This window comes from Mastomys coucha, unplaced genomic scaffold (assembly GCF_008632895.1).
Source record: "Mastomys coucha isolate ucsf_1 unplaced genomic scaffold, UCSF_Mcou_1 pScaffold12, whole genome shotgun sequence".
In the NCBI taxonomy this organism is placed as follows: domain Eukaryota; kingdom Metazoa; phylum Chordata; class Mammalia; order Rodentia; family Muridae; genus Mastomys; species Mastomys coucha.
In genome coordinates, this window is record NW_022196894.1 from 8,590,253 (window position 1) to 8,608,747 (window position 18,495).

Below are 18,495 nucleotides of genomic sequence, written 5' to 3' on the forward strand. Positions count from 1 at the left end.
CAGGAAGAAGTAGGAGAAATGGTTGAGGGCTTATGGCGGGCTGGGAGGGATCGGTCAGGAGAAAGAGAGAGAGAGAGCAGATTTGGAAAGGTTGAGAAGAGATGCTGGGAGCCAAGGAAACAAGCTCGGTGAGGATGTCGGGAAGGGGGGGCTCCGTGGGGACAGGGGACAGCCTGCTCTGGAGACTGTCGCGCTGGCTGCAGGAACGACAGAGTGGCTGAGGATGAGTGCCCAGGCCTTGCGCTGCGCCAAAACTGCCAGCGCAGAGGCGGCGCCGCTGTGTGCCCTCCTGTGGAGCTCAGCGAACGCTGCGGGGGCGAAGAGGGACAGAAAGCTGCAGGTCCTAAGGGCTAAGCGAGTTCTTAGGAGAGCCCTTCCAGGATGAGCCATTGCCTTCGCTTTGTCCGCTGGTCGCCTCCCCAGACCTCCGAGCTTTTAAAATGAGCCAAGCCCCTGTTCTGGGATGCTTACCACAGCCCAAGGGGGCTGACATTTAACCCACCTTCCCAGTTCCAGCCTCTTCTCTGTCCAGGGACTCCAACCATCCCAGGCTCGCGCCAGGCAGGAGGTCGCATCCCCGGAAAGGGCAAGGCAGTCCCTGTACGCCCGGGAGGAGGAGGGAGATCTTGTCTACACTGCTTCTAGTATGTCTTGGAGTGAGCAAGCCATCTAATCTGTCCCGATTCTCCTAGAGTCACCCTTTCCCTGATCGACAGACTGCAATCGCAGCTCCTGCGCACGCACCCCTAGGGGGGAAAAACGCGGGCGGAGCCACCTCTGAGCCTTTGCTTGGGGTGAGGCGCACCTTTCTCCCCGAGAGGGTGCCCGAGGTCCCGGCCGCGGTTCTTTCCACCTGCCGAGAAATCAGAGCTGTTCTTCCGAGCCTGGAGCTTGCTGCTTCTGCCCGAACGCTCTCTCCACGCCCCCCATTCGCCCCCGCCCGCCCGAGTCACCTCTTTCCTCGCCCCCGCCCCTTTCGATCTAGCACTCGCACCCCGCACCCGCTCCCCCCCATCTCCTCCTCCCCTTCCCCCTTCCCTCTGGCCCTCCCCTCATTCCACAAGTGTCGCTTCTCTCTCTCTCCAGCGCACTTGGCGTGCTGGAGAGGTGAAGAGCATCCTGCGAGCGAGCGAACGTGGGGAGCTGAGTCCAGGGCGGCAGGCGGAGGGGAGTTACGGACACAGCGACTCTCCTGCTTCCCGCCCCCGCCTCCCCCGGTGGCCAGCAGGACCTGCACCCCGCGCTGGCCCCCGCTCCTGCTCCGTCCCCGCCCGGCCCCGGCGCGCTCCTCCCCGGCCAGCCCCCTTCCTCGGCGCGCGTCGCGCTGGAGGCGAACGCAGTCTGAGCCCAGCGCAGTGGCCGCCGACCACCGAGCGCCCCGCGCCGCCTCCCTGCATGTGCGGCCAGCGGCGGCCCGCAGCCCCCGCCAGCAGCCTCGGCAGCTTCGGCCGCGCGTCCAGAGGCGGCGACAGCGGCTCCAGCGGCGGCCGAGCGCTCCAGCCCAGGCTGGGAGACACGATGCGCCGAGTCCTCAGGCTGCTCCTCGGCTGCTTCCTCACCGAGCTGTGTGCCCGCATGTGCCGGGCGCAGGAGCGAGCTGGGCACGGGCAGCTGGCGCAACTGGGCGGTGTGCTGCTGCTCACAGGGGGCAACCGCTCCGGAGCCGCCTCTGGAGAGGCCGGCGAGGGCGTCGGTGGCTCGGACGCACCGCCGACTCGAGCGCCGACGCCAGACTCCTGTAGGGGCTACTTCGATGTCATGGGCCAGTGGGACCCGCCGTTCAACTGCAGCTCGGGCGACTTCATCTTCTGCTGCGGGACTTGTGGCTTCCGGTTCTGCTGCACGTTTAAGAAGCGGCGACTGAACCAGAGCACCTGTACCAACTATGACACGCCACTCTGGCTTAACACGGGCAAGCCCCCAGCGCGTAAGGATGACCCCTTGCACGACCCTACCAAGGACAAGACCAACCTTATCGTCTACATCATCTGCGGGGTGGTGGCTGTCATGGTGCTGGTGGGCATCTTCACCAAGCTGGGGCTAGAGAAAGCGCACCGGCCCCAAAGGGAACACATGTCCAGGTGGGCTGCCTTCCCTTCGCCCTCCTCTTTGGGTCCACTTTCCTTTCCCATCTATCTCCAACATCCCCCAGCCGTGCTTCCCTCCACCCCAAGGTCTCTGATTGGGGAATGTCACCCAGGACGACAACTTTCGCTTGTAGCATTGAGCCCGAGGCATCGGGTTCAGTACAGGTGGAGGTGAAGGCCGAGTGTGGAAGGGGAAAGTCTCATTTCCCTCGCCCACCTCCTGTTCCCTTTCACCAGATATGGTGGTGGGACTTGCGACACATAGCCTGGTCTTTAAACTCTTGCGTTTTGGGGAGAGGATCCATTTATTCTGGATGTTCCTCCCTAGGCAAACAGCGGCAGGAGAACCTGAAAAGGGGGGGGGGCGTGTGTGATCTCTCGTGCGCTTGGAGGAAGGGAGGGGAGAAGGGAGGAAGGAAAGGAGGGAGGGGGGAAAGAGTGAGTATCTCCTGCAACTTGTACACTAGCGAAAATGAAGCAAAGGTTAGGGAGAGTGCACAGAGAGGGCCAGAACAAAAGCCTCCTAGATCTGGCATTTCCCCAGAGCTTTGAGGGCCCTTGATTAGAATATCTTCTTTCCCGATCCATTTCTCCTTCACCATCTATTCCTCTCTGTACTGCAGCCATCACAAGGCTGCATGCCTTGCCTGGCTTGGAGCTGACTCCAAAGGTCCCCTCCACCCTTCAAGCACCTTGATTTGTCAACTTTGCCTTTCCCTTTATTCATTATGCAAGTCCCAACACTGGCAAAGTCGCAGCAGATGGGAGAAAGCATTTGGGGATTAAGGGAGCTGTTTGCCTTTTTGTTTAACCCCTCCCCCAAGTGTCTCAGTTGATTCCCAGAACTCAATAACTTTGGAGGTGAAGGATGCAGAGTAAGCCAGGAGCCAGGGGAGAGATGTTGGGTTAGCATGAGGTCTGGGTGAGAGGGATGCAAGGGGAACTATGGGCCAGCTAACAGCAGGATGGCTGGAGCCAAAGCCCAACTGACTTTGAGTCTGGGCATGGAAGTCACAGTGTTCTATTCACTCTCCAACCACTGCCCCTCCCCCCCCACACATGTAGGAGGGTGTTGTGTGTGTGCATGTGCTAGCACACTCGTGCGTGTGTGCATGGTATCTGTGTACATGCCTAAAAATCTGAACAAAGAGACCTTGCAAAAATAGGCAAAGGAACATTACCACCTCACTAGCAATCATTTTCTGTTTCAACGAGAAAGAGTATCTGTTGAGTTTTTCCTTTTCCCAGAGATAAGGGATCTGGAGGGAAGGTGGGAAGTTCTGATCAGTTAGTGGTAGATGGTGTATTCTTGGGGCACAAAAATAAGCTCCCAGGGCATCCAGGAAACTGGAGCCAGTACTCAGAGATAGGAAAGCTGCCTTGCTGACACCTTAACTTGGGCTGAAATCTCCACCATGCCCTTTTGCTAAGTCCTCCTTTCCTTTTTTGGGATTTGGTGGAGAGAGGAGCTACTGTTGGCAGGTCTGTGGATGAGGCTTCAGCTTCAAGCTCCCTTGGACTGGGTGCTCTGGTCAACCTAGCTCTCCACTGATGATCCCTCCTCTCAGACAGCTCTTTTTAGAGGTATTAACTCCAGTTTTTCTGCATATACTAGGTAAGGTCTGTTTGGAGGCTGCATCCAGGAGTACCCAGAGCTAGGTACTTAACTAGGTTCCTCCTGTAAACATTCATGGATTTTAAAATGCAGTAGAAGTGCCTGGCCTTGGCAAGGGAGAAGACTGGCTTATGTCACAGGCAGCTTCTTAGGTACGCTTTCCAAGAGTGTTGCTGTTTCAGACCACCTGTATTGTCTAAGTCCCTGTTGCCAGGGGCCCCACCCCCTTTGACTTTAAATTAGAATGTGTGGGGGGGAGCCAAGTATCAGGGCTGGCAAAGCTCTCCAGGTGATTCTCATCCAAACACTGTGAAGGGACCTGCTTCAGGGCACAAGGCTAGGTGCCAGGCACTGTCAAGTGTGTGTGCCTGTGTGCTTATGTGTGTGTGTGTGTGTGTGTGTGTAAAATCAGTTCTCACAGCTAGCCTATAACATGGTTGCTATTTTAATTCCCTATTTACATAGGAGAAAATCATGGCACAGGTGAAGTGGCTTTGCTTAAAGTCAGGCAGTTAGCAGAAAATTGTGACATTGTGACATTCTGGGTTCAACCCACTTATACTTGAGTCAGCTGTCTTCAGGCCCAGCCTCAGCTTCTGGGGAGCATCTCAGGGTACAGATTCTTAAGCTCTTCTTATGGCGATTGATGGTCTATTTACAGTGGGCCTCAGACCTCTTCTTTAGCACTCTTTTTCAGTGACCATGAGATCCAGGAGAGACACTGGAAGGGAGGAGGTGCAGAGCTAATCCAGGAGAAAAGCAGAGGACAGTGTGACTCTTCTTGCATTCAGGAGCTTGTTCTCTCTACTTGTATAACCTTTCGGTGGCACCTGGGCTGCCCCGGGCCCCATCATATGCTTCTTATGTACTTAATCCTTTGGAGCCCAGTGTGGCAACTGGCTCATTAGCTTTTGCCTGATGGTGCTAAGGGATCCTCCAGCAGGGACCAGTGCACCAAGCTTAGAAGCAAAGAGGCTGCTCTGAGGTGAGGTGCATTCCAGGAGCAGTCAACCTGCCAGCCACAACCTCTTAGTGTTTACCAGGGGCTTAGGGACACAGTCATGGGGCTTGCTCTCATTTTGCCTGGGAAGTACCGTGGCAAGGACACACAGGTGTCAGGCACACTTTGTCCCAGTGACCAGGAAACTTGGGTTTTCCAATGGAGGTCCCCAGCATGTCAGAATGCACATCTGGAGTCCTTGGAATATGACCTGGTTGGCTCTGGGCTGAGGAGGACAGTCACCAGGAGGGGTGGGGAGAGCCTATTCCATCTTGTAAGGACTAGGGAGATGGCCCACTGGGAAAGAGTGCCTGCTGTGCAAGAGTGAAGACCTGAGTTCAAATCCCAGCACCCACATAAAAAGCCAAGCACAGTGGTGAGTATCTGTAAACTGGTGCTAGAGGTGGAGACAGGTGGATCCCAGGGGCTTCTTAAAGCCTATCCAGTTGCTGGGCTCCAGGCTCAGTGAAATACCCTGTCCGAAAATGGAAGGTGGAGAGCAATCACACAGGGTGTTCAGACATTGATCTCTGACCCCCACAGGGTCAAGCTCCCCTAGGGGGAGAAGGAGGGAGAGAGAAGGAGGGAAGCAGCTTGCTCTCCAGCCTCACCAAGGCAGGCAACCACAGGCACTGTGGCTTCCACTAACTGTGGCCCTGAAAGCCCCTGGGTAGATAGATTCCCTCTGGCTTGCAAAGTGTTACTACCATTTGAGTGTCTTAAGTTTTCTGTTTATTGTTTTGCAATATAGTCTGATCATATGGCCTGGGCTGGTCTCCATCTCATGATCTGCTACACCCCAGGGTATGGATTATAGGTGTGTGCCACCATATGTTTTTAGTAAGAAAAAAAACTGAAACATGTAAAAACCCTGAATGGGAAACAGTGGACTGCAGGACAGTCTGCCTGAATCAGGGCCTTTACACTGGTGCTGCTTACATTCAGGGTGGAGAGGAACTCCCGTGGAGGGAACTGCCTTGCATATTGTAAAGTGTCTGGCAGCATCCTTGACCTCCACCCACTAAGTAGATGACACCCACCCTCCACCTGTCTAGTGACAGTAGAAAATGTCACTAGACACTCAGTTGACACAGAGGAGTAAAATCCCCCTACTGAGAACCACTAATCTTAATTAGACTAGCTTCACAGTTTTGTTAAATTTTGCTTCATTTTTATCTTTTCTTTCTATTTCTTTTGCCCTTTCTCCCCTTCTCTCCCTCCCTCCTTCTCTCCTTCTCTCCCGCTTTCCCTCTCTTCCTTCCTCTCTCCTTCCTTCCCTCCTTCTTTCTTCTCTTTCTTTTTCCTTCCTCTGTCCCTCTTCTTCCTTTCCTTTTTTCCTCCCTATCTCTTACTCCCATCCAGCAGAACCATTTGAAAAGAAGCTGTAGATGCAGCAGCATTCAGTTCCCAAACACTTGCCGCATGGGTGTCCTAAGAACAACATTTTCCTCACACAATACAATTCCACGTTCACAACTTAGAATGAGAACAAAAATGTCATTAACTGTCCGATCATATTAGAGCCTCCTTCTCACCCCCCCAAATGTCCTTCAGAGTTTGGCTTTCTGGATCAGGTAAAGAGGCGTTATTGTATTTGGCTGTGAAATTTCTTCCACCCCTAATATTCACGCTATTTTAAAACCAACTTCAAGTCACTAGCTTGTACTGAAGAACTGGATTTCTCAGAGAATTCCAATTTGTAATTCCTCTGTCCCACTCAGGAGCTCTGGTCACTGCACCTGTGGTTTTCACAGAGCAGATGCTGGTGTGTGCTGGGTGGTAAGCATTTCCTTCAGAGAGCTCTTGGGTTTACTCCATCCACTCCAATGCCCCCCGGAGATCCAGAAGGTTTATGTGAACAGCATATGCTCCCAGTACATCTAGTGAAGTCTTTTAATATTTGGGTGACCTTGGGAAGGCTGCTTCACATCTTTGCAACTCCAGTTAGTATCTGCAGGTTGAGAATTCAATGAGGAGCAGGCTTGGAAAGTGATTAGCGTAGAGCCCAGCCAGAGCCACTACCCAGCATCTTTCTTACTGGAGTTCTTCATCTTTCCACTGAAGAGGGTAGCATTGCAACTTAGACCCCAGTGCCTGATCCTCACTCGACTCTGTAGTGGTGGCCAACTCTCCTAATCTCTCTGGATTTGCATTTCCATCTGATCTGGAGAAGCTGGCAGGCTTTGAACAGGAAGGATGGCTTGTGTATGACTAGATTAAATGTACTGCAAAGTGCTATCTAGGGGATGTCGAAGAACCCGTGTTAGATTTGCAATTTTGCCACAAGCTTGTGTATAAATTCTCATTTAATTTCACACCCCTCCCCCACAAGGTAGCTTCTGTGACAGTCTGCTGATTACGGAGGCACAGACTGCTTTCCAAGAGGGTGAGTGAGCACCTAGTGAGCTAGAGGAGATTGGCTTGAAACCCAGATGGTCTGAAGCAGGGAGCAGGTCCTTGGCTGCTGGACTGCACTATGCGGGAGTATATACCCACAGGCCCGTTAGTCTTCTCAGATCCCAAAGAAGTACGCAATGCCCGGAGAACAGCAGTGTGCAGCAGGGCTTTCTGGGAGTCCATGTGAGGTCAAGTCTAAGAATATTTTATATACCTGTCCTGGCAGGGTTAGACCTCTCCGTGGAAATATTGGGGAAACAGCCTTGAGGTCAGACATGCATATTTGAAGCTCTCTCCACTTGAAGCTGGTAGGAAACACATGTTGTTATTCCCATCTTCAAACAGAATAAAAAATTCCAAGCCAGAAAAAATAAATCCATGTGGGCAAATGACATAGCAGTGTCCTGTGTGGTTTTCAAAAATGCTTTAGAAGAACTGTAGTCCTATGCAAAGATATGTCATCAAGTGGCAAGTGCCCCTTCCATGGGCCTCTGCTGTGCTCTTCGAGCACCCCTTTCATCTGCCCATCTTTCAGCATGCCTGTGGTTATTTCCTGGCTTCCCAAGCTGGAGAAGCCCATGTGTCTCACATGGAAATATCTATTTTTCTTGCAGGACACATTTACTTCTCTTTGGGAACTGAAGTCAGCTTTATGGAAGCATAACTTATGCCATCAAATACACACATTTTGATTGAAGAGTTTGATGAGCTTTGATATTTGTTTACACTGGTGTAAATCACCACTATAGAAAATTTGATTTTGACCATTGTCCTTGTGTCCTGAACAATGAACACAATGAAGTTTCTTGTGCAAGAGATGATGCTCGGGAAGCCCACTGATGTGTTTAAAACTCAGGATATGAAGTTGTAAGGTAGTTTGGTTGGCAGAGTACTTGCTTAGCATGAAGCCTGGTGTTTGAGTCCCACTACTGCCCAGAACCAATATGATGGTGTACACTTCTACTCTCAGCTCTGGGGCCAGGTGGGGTGTCAGGAGAATTAATAGTTTCTCAGCTACATAGGGAATTTGAGGGCAGCCTCTAATACATGAGACGCTGTCTCAAAACAAAACACCAAACCAAAACCCAACAAGTGAAGAGAAACAGATCTGCAGACAAAGTTAGACCTGGGAACATTCAGGGCAGGTCCTGGGACTTGGCGCTCCCTTTGGAAATATTGGCGTCTTATGTTTGCTTTCTGGATCAGAAAGAAAAGTTATATAATTTTTCTATTTTGCCCTCCAGCCAGACAGGCCACGCTCATTCTCCGTCTGTTTGGATGGGTCTTCTTCCTTTAGATCTGAAGTGGTTGGTCCTCACCCTTCAGGTTTCAGCTATAGTGTTGCCTTCTCCAGGAAGCCTCCTCTGACCTCTCATGCTTAGCCCTCCCACTCCTCCACATGTCCCGGCTTAGTGCTCACTGTTATCTTCTTCCCTTTGTAGCATGGTCTCAAAAGTAAGTTGATCGGTTATTAGCTATCAGTTGATTGGTTTATTGTCTGGTTCTTTCCATTATTATTCATAGTAAGGAATTCAGGGACAAACATACCAAAGCTGTGTCTTGAATGCCTAATAAAGACAGTTCTATTTCTGTTGTTCTGTTTTACATAGCATAACCTACTCCATCCATCCGTCCATCCGTCCGTCCATCCTTTATCTATCTAGTGGTTGTCTTAGATATTTAGTACATATTGAATATCTACTTTATGGCCAGCACTGAGCTATAACTCATGAGAGGGTGGTGACAGATACAGGTGCAGTTCTTTCCCTCACACTGGAGGGAAAGATAACATACAATGAAATGTACAAGAAAATTGATATTAGGTTGAAGCTTGTGAAATTGCCAATACTTGATCATTTTTCAAAGATAATATGCCAACACAATTGTTCTAAGTCAGGCTAAGAGTGTGTGTGGGTGAGTGGGGATGCAAAGGGATCTAAGTGTAGCTGCTCCTATGAGGGGCTCAAATGAAGCCTGGTGCTTCAGGAAACAGAATTAAAACATCAAAAGCTTTATTATATGGAATTACCAAGTCCAAAATTTGCCAAGCTCATGCCTCAGTTCAAGCCTGAATGTTGACAGAGAGATTCCACAGAACTAGAAAGGACAGATGCTCGGGTCTCACAGCCTCCTGGCAGGAGAATTCTGTTAGTTGGGGAAGGATCAATCTTTTGCTTTATTCAGATCCAAACAGACACCAGGACAATTCGTTAAACCCTCAAGTGTTGGCTTGTTTTGTTTCTGATGAATGGGATTCCCTTCCCCCTGAGTCATTACATGTCCCACCTAAAATTGTGTTTAGTATGCACCACAAAATACACTCATTCGGCAACAAGTATATGCCAGGACCTATGAACAAATGTGAGACGTGCCATGAAGAGTAAGTTTTGGACTGTGGAGAGGTGAGAAAATAAACCTTACTTTGAAGTATGTAGTTAGTTGTGATGTCTTCCTTCTCCTAGGAACTACAATTCCAAATCATTGTACACACTAAGGATGATTTTCCTTACCATAAGTAAATCCACACTTTGAGTGTTCTGTACACACTAAGGATGATGTTCCTCACTATAAGTAAATCCACACTTTGAGTGTTCTTCTTGAGAGTTTTGATTTTTTTGGATGACTTTGAATCTGAATGTTTTAATTTTGTGAGAAGGTAATGGAGAGTGGAGTTCTCTCCTGCTCCTCTTCTTCCTCTTCCTCCTCCCCCTCTTCTCTCCTCTATATCTCTGTTCTCCTCTCCCACCCTATCTCTATCTTCTCCATCTCCTCCATCTTCTCCATTTCCATCTTTGTCTCATCTCTATCTCCTCTATGTCTCCATCTCTTCCCTCTCCATCTCCTCTATCTTCATCTACTCCATCCCCCCATCTCCTCCATCTTCATCTCCTCCATCTCCCCCGTTTCCTCCATCTTCATCTCCATCATTTTCCCCATCTCCTCCATCTTCATCTCCTCCATCTCCCCCATCTCCTTCATCTTCATCTCCTCCATCTCCCCCATCTCCTCCATCTTCATCTCCTCCATCTCCTCCATCTTCATCTCCTCCATCTCCCCCATGTCCTCCATCTTCATCTCCTCCATCTCCTCCATCTTCATCTCCTCCATCTCCCCCATCTCCTCCATCTTCATCTCCTCCATCTCTACTTACTCTCTTACTCTTTCTCCTGTTCTGTTCTCATTATAGACTCACTATGTAGCCTAAGGCTGGCCTAGAACTGCTCATGTAAACCAAGATAGCTTCAAACTTCCCACGACTGGATTACAGGTCTGCACCACCACACCTTGCCTGCCATGTTGTTGCTTGCATTTGCAGATCTGTCTTCAGCCTGTGGATAGCTCTTCATTTATCCACATGCCTGCTTTGTGATGATCAACTGACATAAAGTTTATAATTTAATGTGTACCTTCCCTGTGGGACATGTATGACTGAAGTAAGGGTCCTGGTGAAGGTGTCTCTGGGACCTCCCTTGATCCTTGGTCCCTGACTCTTGCCATCTGCTGTGTGGGTCCAATGCAGACAATGCCATCAATACAGATAATTGAATTTATTTCTCATTTTAATGACCAAAGGCCATTAAAGCCAGGCTTAAGGCTGATGGGGAAAGCTCTACTATTTTGGTGTTTTGGGAGTAAACCCATGGGGAATCTGATGAAAGTTATGGATTCTTTACTCAAGAAAAAAAAAGCACAAACAAATTTTCCATTCAATTCCAGAAGAATTCAGCGATCCTTTGAAGCCCAGGATGAAGAACCTGTTTAGAAGTGAAAAAGGCAAGTTAGGTTTACAAGGTCCTGTCTGTCTCAGAACTCCCTTCCCTGAAGCCTTCCTGAGTTTCAGACCATGCCTGTTGCACAGAGGTAGAGAAGGGCATGAACTTTGGTTTCAGACACTCAGGAGTGGGATTCTAGTCACACCTTCTGCCAGTAGCACAACACATGTGGGCAACTCCTTACTTTGTAAAATGGGCTACAACTCTCTACCTTGCCTTGTTCTCCTGTTTGGCCTGTTCCACCTTTATTAGCTTGCTTGTCTGTTCCTCAGATATCCGATGTCTTTCCTGCCTTGGGGCCTTTGTGCTTTTCTGTATGGTCTGCTTGACATGTTCTTTCTGTCACCTTCACCTTTGTGAGCTAGCTTTCTGTTACTGCAGCAACCATCTGAGCAGATTAACTTACACAGAGGAAAAGTTCATTTTGGCCTATAGCCTAGGAGGTTTCAGCTCATGATCTGTTGACCTTGGTGGTAAGGTGCTGTGTCTTGACAGGAGCACTTGGTAGAACACAGCTATTCATTTCATGGCCAGAAAGGCAAACAGTGAGAACAGGAAGTGACCAGGTCCCACATCTGTCTCCCATGACTGAAGACCTCCACTTATCTTCTCCTCTTAACGTCTGTCCCCACTATCATCCTCAGCGTTGTGATGAAATCTGAGCCTTTGACATGGATTTCTGAGGGACAGTCCAGATCCAAGCTGTGGCATCTTGTGACTAGCCTATTGCTGCTCACTCTCTCTTCCTAAGATGGTGCTTGGTGTCTCTCCCTATCTCTCTAGCTAACTTCTTACCACTAAGTCTAATGAAGTACTAACTGCCCCTCCCCTCCCCCCAGTCCTTCCCTGTCTTTTAGCGGTCAGTTCCCACTCTCTCTCCCACATAGCTTCTGGTAACCATGATTGTACTCTTTATGGATTTGTCTATTCTAGACACTTGATGTAAATGAAACCACACAATTCTGGCCTTTTTGTGTCTGCTTTCTTTCACTGGCCATAAGGTTTTCAAGTTTTATTCACACCTGGATTGGTGTTTGGGCTCTATTCTTCCTCTTCACAGCTGAGTAATACTCTGTCTTGTACACTGCATTCTGCTATTCAGCTGATGGATGTTTTGACTGTTTCTACTTTTGGGTTGTAGTTATGGCTCTGTTGGCTGACCCATTCCTTGTTTATTTCAACTCTTGATTATTTTTATTTAACGTATCTATTTTTATTCTCTCCCATAGAATGTGAGCTCCAAGAAGGCCACGCCCTCTCTCAGCTTGTGCAGCGCCATATTCCCAGGGCCTCATGTCATGCATGGCATATTGTAGACAATAAACATCTGCTAAATGAACAAATGTGTGCGGGCTGTTGTTATTCTCCTGCCTCTAATGGATTCCATCTTGTCCTCTGGCCCCTGTAGGCCTCTGGCTTCACTGTCCTGGGATTCTCTCCCTTCAGACATCTCCCTGGCTGTGCTTTTTAGCATAACCTACCACCACAGCCATGTTCCTCATGCAGGGTTCCTGTTGTTCTAGCACAGACTCAAGACTTAACCTGAGCATACAGTTGGCATGTGGGGAAAGCTTTCAGAAACATCTCCCACATGCCCAGTTCTAGGGTCTAACTCTCTGGGTTCAGATGAATCTAGTAAGTTTCAACATGTTGCTGGGTGCCTTAGGTATGAGCATCACTGCCATTGATGACTTCAACAGAGAGGCTCTGCTGAGCTCTTGGTGGTCTGGGTGGACCCCAACAAAGCAGTACCTGCCCTTTCTCTGTCTCCTTTGATGTGGATCCTGAGAGTCTACTTGGTTAGGAATGTCAGGGTGTATCCCCTAAAACATGGAGATAGGACTTGCAGGTGTGTACCTCTTCCTGACCCAAGAGGAGATCAGTATGAAGATGTCTATCGACCTGTTGGTTCCTGGGATTGCTCATTATTACAGAGATGAGTCTACTGGTTTTCATAGAACATCTCCATGCTTGGAGTTGGCACCCGCAGTGGCTGGTTTGTCCTTCCATCTTGCTAAGCTTGCAGATGGAGATAACCATCCCTGCAGGTAAGTACACATGGGACTGAAGAGGCTGGAGAACTCTCTGCTGTGCTTGTGAGACATGAAATCAACTCTTAGCATTCCACCTTGCTTCGTGTGCATAAACAAAGGGGGAAAGCAGAAGGAGGTTCCAGAAGACTGAACATGTGGAGGGACTCACATGTAAATAACACTCCAGTACTACATATGCTTAAGGGTGTTTGCATATTTCTAAATGTACATATTATGGAGGGTAAATAAAGAGGTAGGTGTGTTGGGAGGTCTGACCTTAGGGTGTGACATCTGTCTGACTCTGCTCTGTTCTAAGTGCAAGCACAGCTTACATCTCATCATGAAGTTAGGTCATTGATACCACTTGAACTGTGTTCCCATCTTTTTTTAAAAAAAGATAAATAAAAACATTGGTTGAAGTCTTTGTGCTGCACACTGGCTGGGTGGCCTTGAGCAAGTTAACTCACCTCTCTGAGCCTTTGTTTATTTTTCTGTAGAGAATATTCCTTGTGAGCCCACAGGAAGGTGTATATTCTTTTGCTTAGGTAATCCCTTACCTGACATTGCAGTTAGTTTAGTGATTAGCTTATGGTAAGGACTGAGTAAATGATCGTAATAACGGGCCATTGCTAAGTGAGAAGTGTTGGCGTCTGTGTTAGGCACAGCGGACTCAGCCTTTGGGGTGGAGCCACAGTGCATGGACTCATCATGTGACCCCTCTGTAGAACTGTTGGGTAGACTATCTTGCCAGTGAGCAGTATGTAGCATGTAGCATGACTATGTAAGCTTTACTCACAGTCACTTTACTGCTTCTGTTTTCCTCTGCTCTATCCCTAACTGGAATGGCAGTTCCCTGGAAGGAATGGCTTTCTTGTTCGTCCAGTATGGGTACTGATGGGCACATGGTTCACACTGTTGTATTATGAGTGAGCAGAATTCTGTTCTTTGTTTCTCCAGAGCCCTTGCAGACGTCATGAGGCCACAGGGCCACTGCAACACTGACCACATGGAGAGAGACCTTAACATCGTAGTCCACGTGCAGCATTATGAGAACATGGACACCAGAACTCCCATAAATAATCTCCGTAAGTACAGGTCACTGGCCAGTCCCACAGTAATATGGCAGTGGGAACTTGGTGGGATTTCCTGGGGAGACTCAGGATGAGTTAGATTTCTCTGTCCCATGTGATGCTGAGTTTGGCACTGTAAGAGTTGACATGGTTTTGTTGTCTGTTAAATAGTGATCCATTTGGTTAGTTATTTTGTTAATTACTAGATGACTTGATTGGTTCATCATTGCTGATCTATAAGCATGGTTCTCATGTTGGGTACTTACTTAACCAATGCGTTGTTTCCTTGTTCATCTGTTAATAATCTATCTCATTGGTTCATGTGGGTTGAGCTGTGTTTGCTATTGGTTATTCTTGACTGGGCCATTGGTTAATCAATTGTCTTATTTGCCTTCTGAGGTTGACTGGTTGTTAATTTTAAGTTTCACACTACTTTTAATGAACATAGAAATTTAACTTTTAGAACATCAAATGAGCTTCATAAAATAGACTTATAACAATCCCCCACTATGTGTGTATGTGTGTGTGTGTAGTGGGGGATGAATATGCATGCGTCTACATTTGGTTTTCTTGCTCTACCAGGACAAGGGAGGCAGGCTTCTTTTACTACTATGTTTCAGTAGCTGTATTTCCTGGGACAGAGCATCCTGGGGGATCCTGGGGTTTATTTTCACAGGTTTCCTTTCTTCCAAAGGTCTGTGTAGATAACACACAGTGGAGCTGATGCTCCAGTTAGAAGCTGAAGGACAATGAGGTTGGTTGGATTTGATAAGTGTACATTGATGCAGTGGTCATTCCTAGCAAACATGTTTTCAGGTCAAAGCAATGTGAAGAATCATGCTTGAAAAGCAGCAGAGGCAGGCAGTTGGGAGCGCGCATCAAACCATAGTTGCAGGTTCACAAAGACAGCAGAAGCGTTGGTGTCATGCACTTTCCCAGGATGGGCACCCTTTGCTGAAACCCCACCACAAGCTGCAAGGCTTATTCATTTGCTGAGACATAGTTGCAGGCTGGTGGGTTGCAAATTTTATAATCAACAGGTAAGGAAAAACTCTGTGTAGGGTATGGGGCTTTGACATAGATGTTATGGGTTCTCTGATTCTACATGGTGATAATTTTTCATGGTTTTGAAAATTCTTGCAGTTGTTGGCAATGACAGTATTTCGCATTGACACAGGTAGGAGAATGAGCTACCTAACAGGATGCTTCAGGTTTCATTACATTAAACAATTACATATTATTTATCTATAAATTGGATCATAATATGGTATTAGAAATCAACATACTGTGATATAAAATACATATGCTTTTTCTTTTGGAATTTTTATGCCCAAACCCCACAGACCCTGCAGATATGATAAATGGTGGCAACCATGATTGTACCTGGTTGTATCTGCTGCTATTTCCAAGTCTGATAATTGTGGATCCCCAAACAAATGGGGGTCGCTAAAGTATGGCTGTGGAAGGTGTTGGTTAAAAGGCTTTGAAGTAAAGACTCAGTCTCTGAGGTGATTTTGAAGCACTCTGAAGTTGTTCATTGAACGCTAAGCTTACCCAGCTTTCACCACTGCACAGGCAAAAGGTCAGGGAAAGAACGACAAGGAAGCCTGCGTAAGGGAGGGAGGGGCCTTCATTTACAGCTGCACTGAAGATGGAAGACCAAGGACTGAACAAGGAAGCCTGCGTAAGGGAGGGAGGGGCCTTCATTTACAGCTGCACTGAAGATGGGAGACCAAGGACTGAACAAGGAAGTCTGCATAAGGGAAGGAGGGGCCTTCATTTACAGCTGCACTGAAGATGGGAGACCAAGGACTGAACAACTCAAGCTTCTCTGTGACAGGCTACTTTGCTGTATGTATGCGAATCTTTTTGGGTCTATATTTGTGCCTTGGTGATTGATTTTTTTTTTTTTAATACTAAAGGTGGGTGGGACTTAGGCCCATACTTGAGTAAGATATTACTGGCTTACATTCCTAGCTTTTTCATTTTTTATTTTTATTTTGAAAACAGGGTCTCATTTACTAAGACCCAGTCCACCCCTGAGCCCTTCTGCAGCACTGGCTTTCCTTAAACTCAGATCTTTTTGTAGCTGGAATCACAGGCCTCACAAGACCTTGCTTTATGTTTTTTTTTTTTTGTTGTTGTTGTTGTTTGTTTGTTTTTATTTCTTTGTTTTTTGTTTTTCGAGACAGGGTTTCTCTGTGTAGCCCTGGTTGTCCTGGAACTCTGTAGACCAGGCTAAACTTGAACTCAGAAATCCGCCTGCCTCTGCTTCTCAAGTGTTGGGATTAAAGGTGTGCTCTACCACTGCCCGGCACTTTATGGTCTTTGATGTCAAGGAAAACAAACACTACAGGAGGATGTTCCTGGTAAACCCCAGGGAAGATTCCATGAGTGCTATCTCCAGCATTGAGTCCTTACAAGAATCTCCACAGACACTGCTTTTATGTAATCCTGCCAGGTTGACCCAGTCCTTTCCCCTCAAGTATTCTTGAGAACATTTGAATAAGAACAATGGGGAGAATGTAACCTTGTAAGTTGAATTTACATTAGAAAGATAACTTGTATGCAAAATCAATATGTGAATAACGGTTAGCAGTAAGAATGAGCTTCTTTGTAATGAATGATTTATCTTCTTATTGATTCATAGGAACTTTTTATATATTATAGTCACCTAAAATGTGTATGTTCAGAAAATGGAATGATCTTGGTAGTTCACTGAGAGGCTAGTACCACATGATTAATATTAATTGCTTACTAGGGGCTTAACATGCTGCATGGTCACCCAAACCCAGTTGGCTGATGGAGAAGACCCTGGTGAGTGATCTGATCAGTGAAAAACTAGACCAGCCCTTCATAGAGTTAGAACAAACCTACTTGAATATAAAATCACTCCCAGGGCATTGTGGGAGGTACAATAACTGTAACTGAAAAACGAAGGCAGATACATGTATTTGTGATACACCAAGAAGATGAATCATTCTAATTTTAGCTTATTCTTCACTTAATATTCAAGTTGTTGGATTTAACAGTCTCATGTCCTTTTCATCTCTACTCAACCACCCCTTCAACAATGCTTTTAGAGAGAGAACTATTCTTTAAGTCTCTCTTCCTCCTCCCATTCCCTTCCTCCTCCTCCTTTTCCTCCTCTTCCTCCCTTCTTCCTCCCCACCCTTCTGTGAAACAGAATCTTATTTTGTGTCTCAGGCTCACCTTGAACTTGCAATCCTCCTGCTTCAGCCTCCTTTGTGCTGGGAGTCTGGTGCCACTATGAGGAGCTCTCAGCATCTTTAAAACACTCATGCTAGCTCACCCTTTATGCTTGGGTCAAATGTTGCAGGAGTTGACATGCTGTGTAGACAATCAGCAAGGTTTGGAAGTTGTTGATGGATAGGGTGCAAATTTTGATGGAATGCTGAGTTTCTGCACACTCTGGAGCTTCTGAGTGAGGGCATGTAGTGGTACATCCTCAGAAAGCATCTGCCTCCCCCACCGCAGCCCCCAGGAACACCCCTTTAGAAGTTCATCTTTTTCAGGAAGGGGAGGCATGGCTAAATGGTCACAGCTAGAACCTAGCTGGATGTGTCTCAGCTTCGCTGGGTCAACAGTGATAGTTTTGAAATAAAAATGTGTTTGGACACCCTTGTTTACAGAGGACTTGCAAAGATTTGTGCATGGGGTTCTGCACACTTCTCACCCACTCTCTTCTGTTAGCATCTTCCACCACTGAGGTTAGTTTCCTCAGATGAATCTGCACAGGCAAATTCCTCATAAATACTCTGTAGACACTGGTTGAATTTTACTGTTTCTTTGCAAATGTTCCCTTTGTGTCTCATGATCCTCCCTGGTTAGCTCCGTATCTTTAGTGCAGCATCCTTCAGTGGCTGGATTTTAGTTGTATGATATTGTAGCACGATGTGATGAAGACAGAGAGCAGTATTAACTCAGGTACAGAGTGCCTTCCAGTGCTTGCAATGTCCATATAAATGCAGCTATCCAGTCAGTGCTGGAGCAAAAGCAGTTGCTTTCTGGAATGTGCCTAGGTATAGAGCTGTGTGGCAGTGTAGCCTTATGTTTTATGCATATGTTCACATGACTTTAGCATTTGGTCCATGTACTTACTCTGTCTATCTGTCTATCTGTCTGTCTACCTACTTACTTACCTACCTACCTATCATGTATCCATCCAACCATCCACCCAACTTTTTATCATCTATCTGTTAAATGAGCTACATGAGCATATGAGGGCATGCTCACCCATGTATCTAGATATAGAGGCCATAAGTCAACATTACGTGCTTGCTTCTTTCTTCACTCCTTTGTTCCTTCCCTTCTTCTCTCCTTCCCTCCCTCCCTTCCTTTCTCCCTCCTTCTCTCCTTCCCTTCCCTTTTCCATCTTTCTTTCTTTTTTCTTTCTCATTTTTTTAACATTTAAAAACATATTTTAATTAAATAGAATGGAATCACATTCTTGTTTCCCTTTTGTACCCCCACTCCTTCCAGAGACCCCCCTTCAATAC

At 47.3% G+C, this 18,495-nt stretch overlaps 1 protein-coding gene and 2 long non-coding RNA genes across 4 annotated transcripts in view; 2 read left to right on the forward strand and 1 right to left on the reverse strand.

Moving 5' to 3' along the window:
* Positions 1 to 768: 768 nt before the first annotated feature.
* Shisa9 (shisa family member 9) overlaps positions 769 to 18,495 on the forward strand; it is a 300,205-nt gene continuing 282,478 nt past the window's right edge. The window contains exons 1-2 of one of the 2 annotated variants that reach the window (XM_031362939.1): positions 769 to 2,081; positions 13,863 to 13,990. In XM_031362939.1, coding sequence (XP_031218799.1) covers positions 1,396 to 2,081; positions 13,863 to 13,990 — 814 coding nt within the window. In that variant the 5' untranslated portion in view covers positions 769 to 1,395. The remainder of the gene's footprint in view (positions 2,082 to 13,862; positions 13,991 to 18,495) is intronic. The other variant, XM_031362943.1, reaches the window with a different exon arrangement.
* On the reverse strand, positions 10,633 to 11,171 carry LOC116085387. The gene is made up of 2 exons (XR_004116527.1): positions 11,084 to 11,171; positions 10,633 to 10,854 (listed from the first exon to the last, which is right to left on the reverse strand). It is a non-coding gene; the product is annotated as an uncharacterized LOC116085387 (long non-coding RNA).
* Positions 10,881 to 12,211, forward strand: LOC116085389. Its single transcript, XR_004116528.1, has 2 exons — positions 10,881 to 11,350; positions 12,102 to 12,211. It is a non-coding gene; the product is annotated as an uncharacterized LOC116085389 (long non-coding RNA).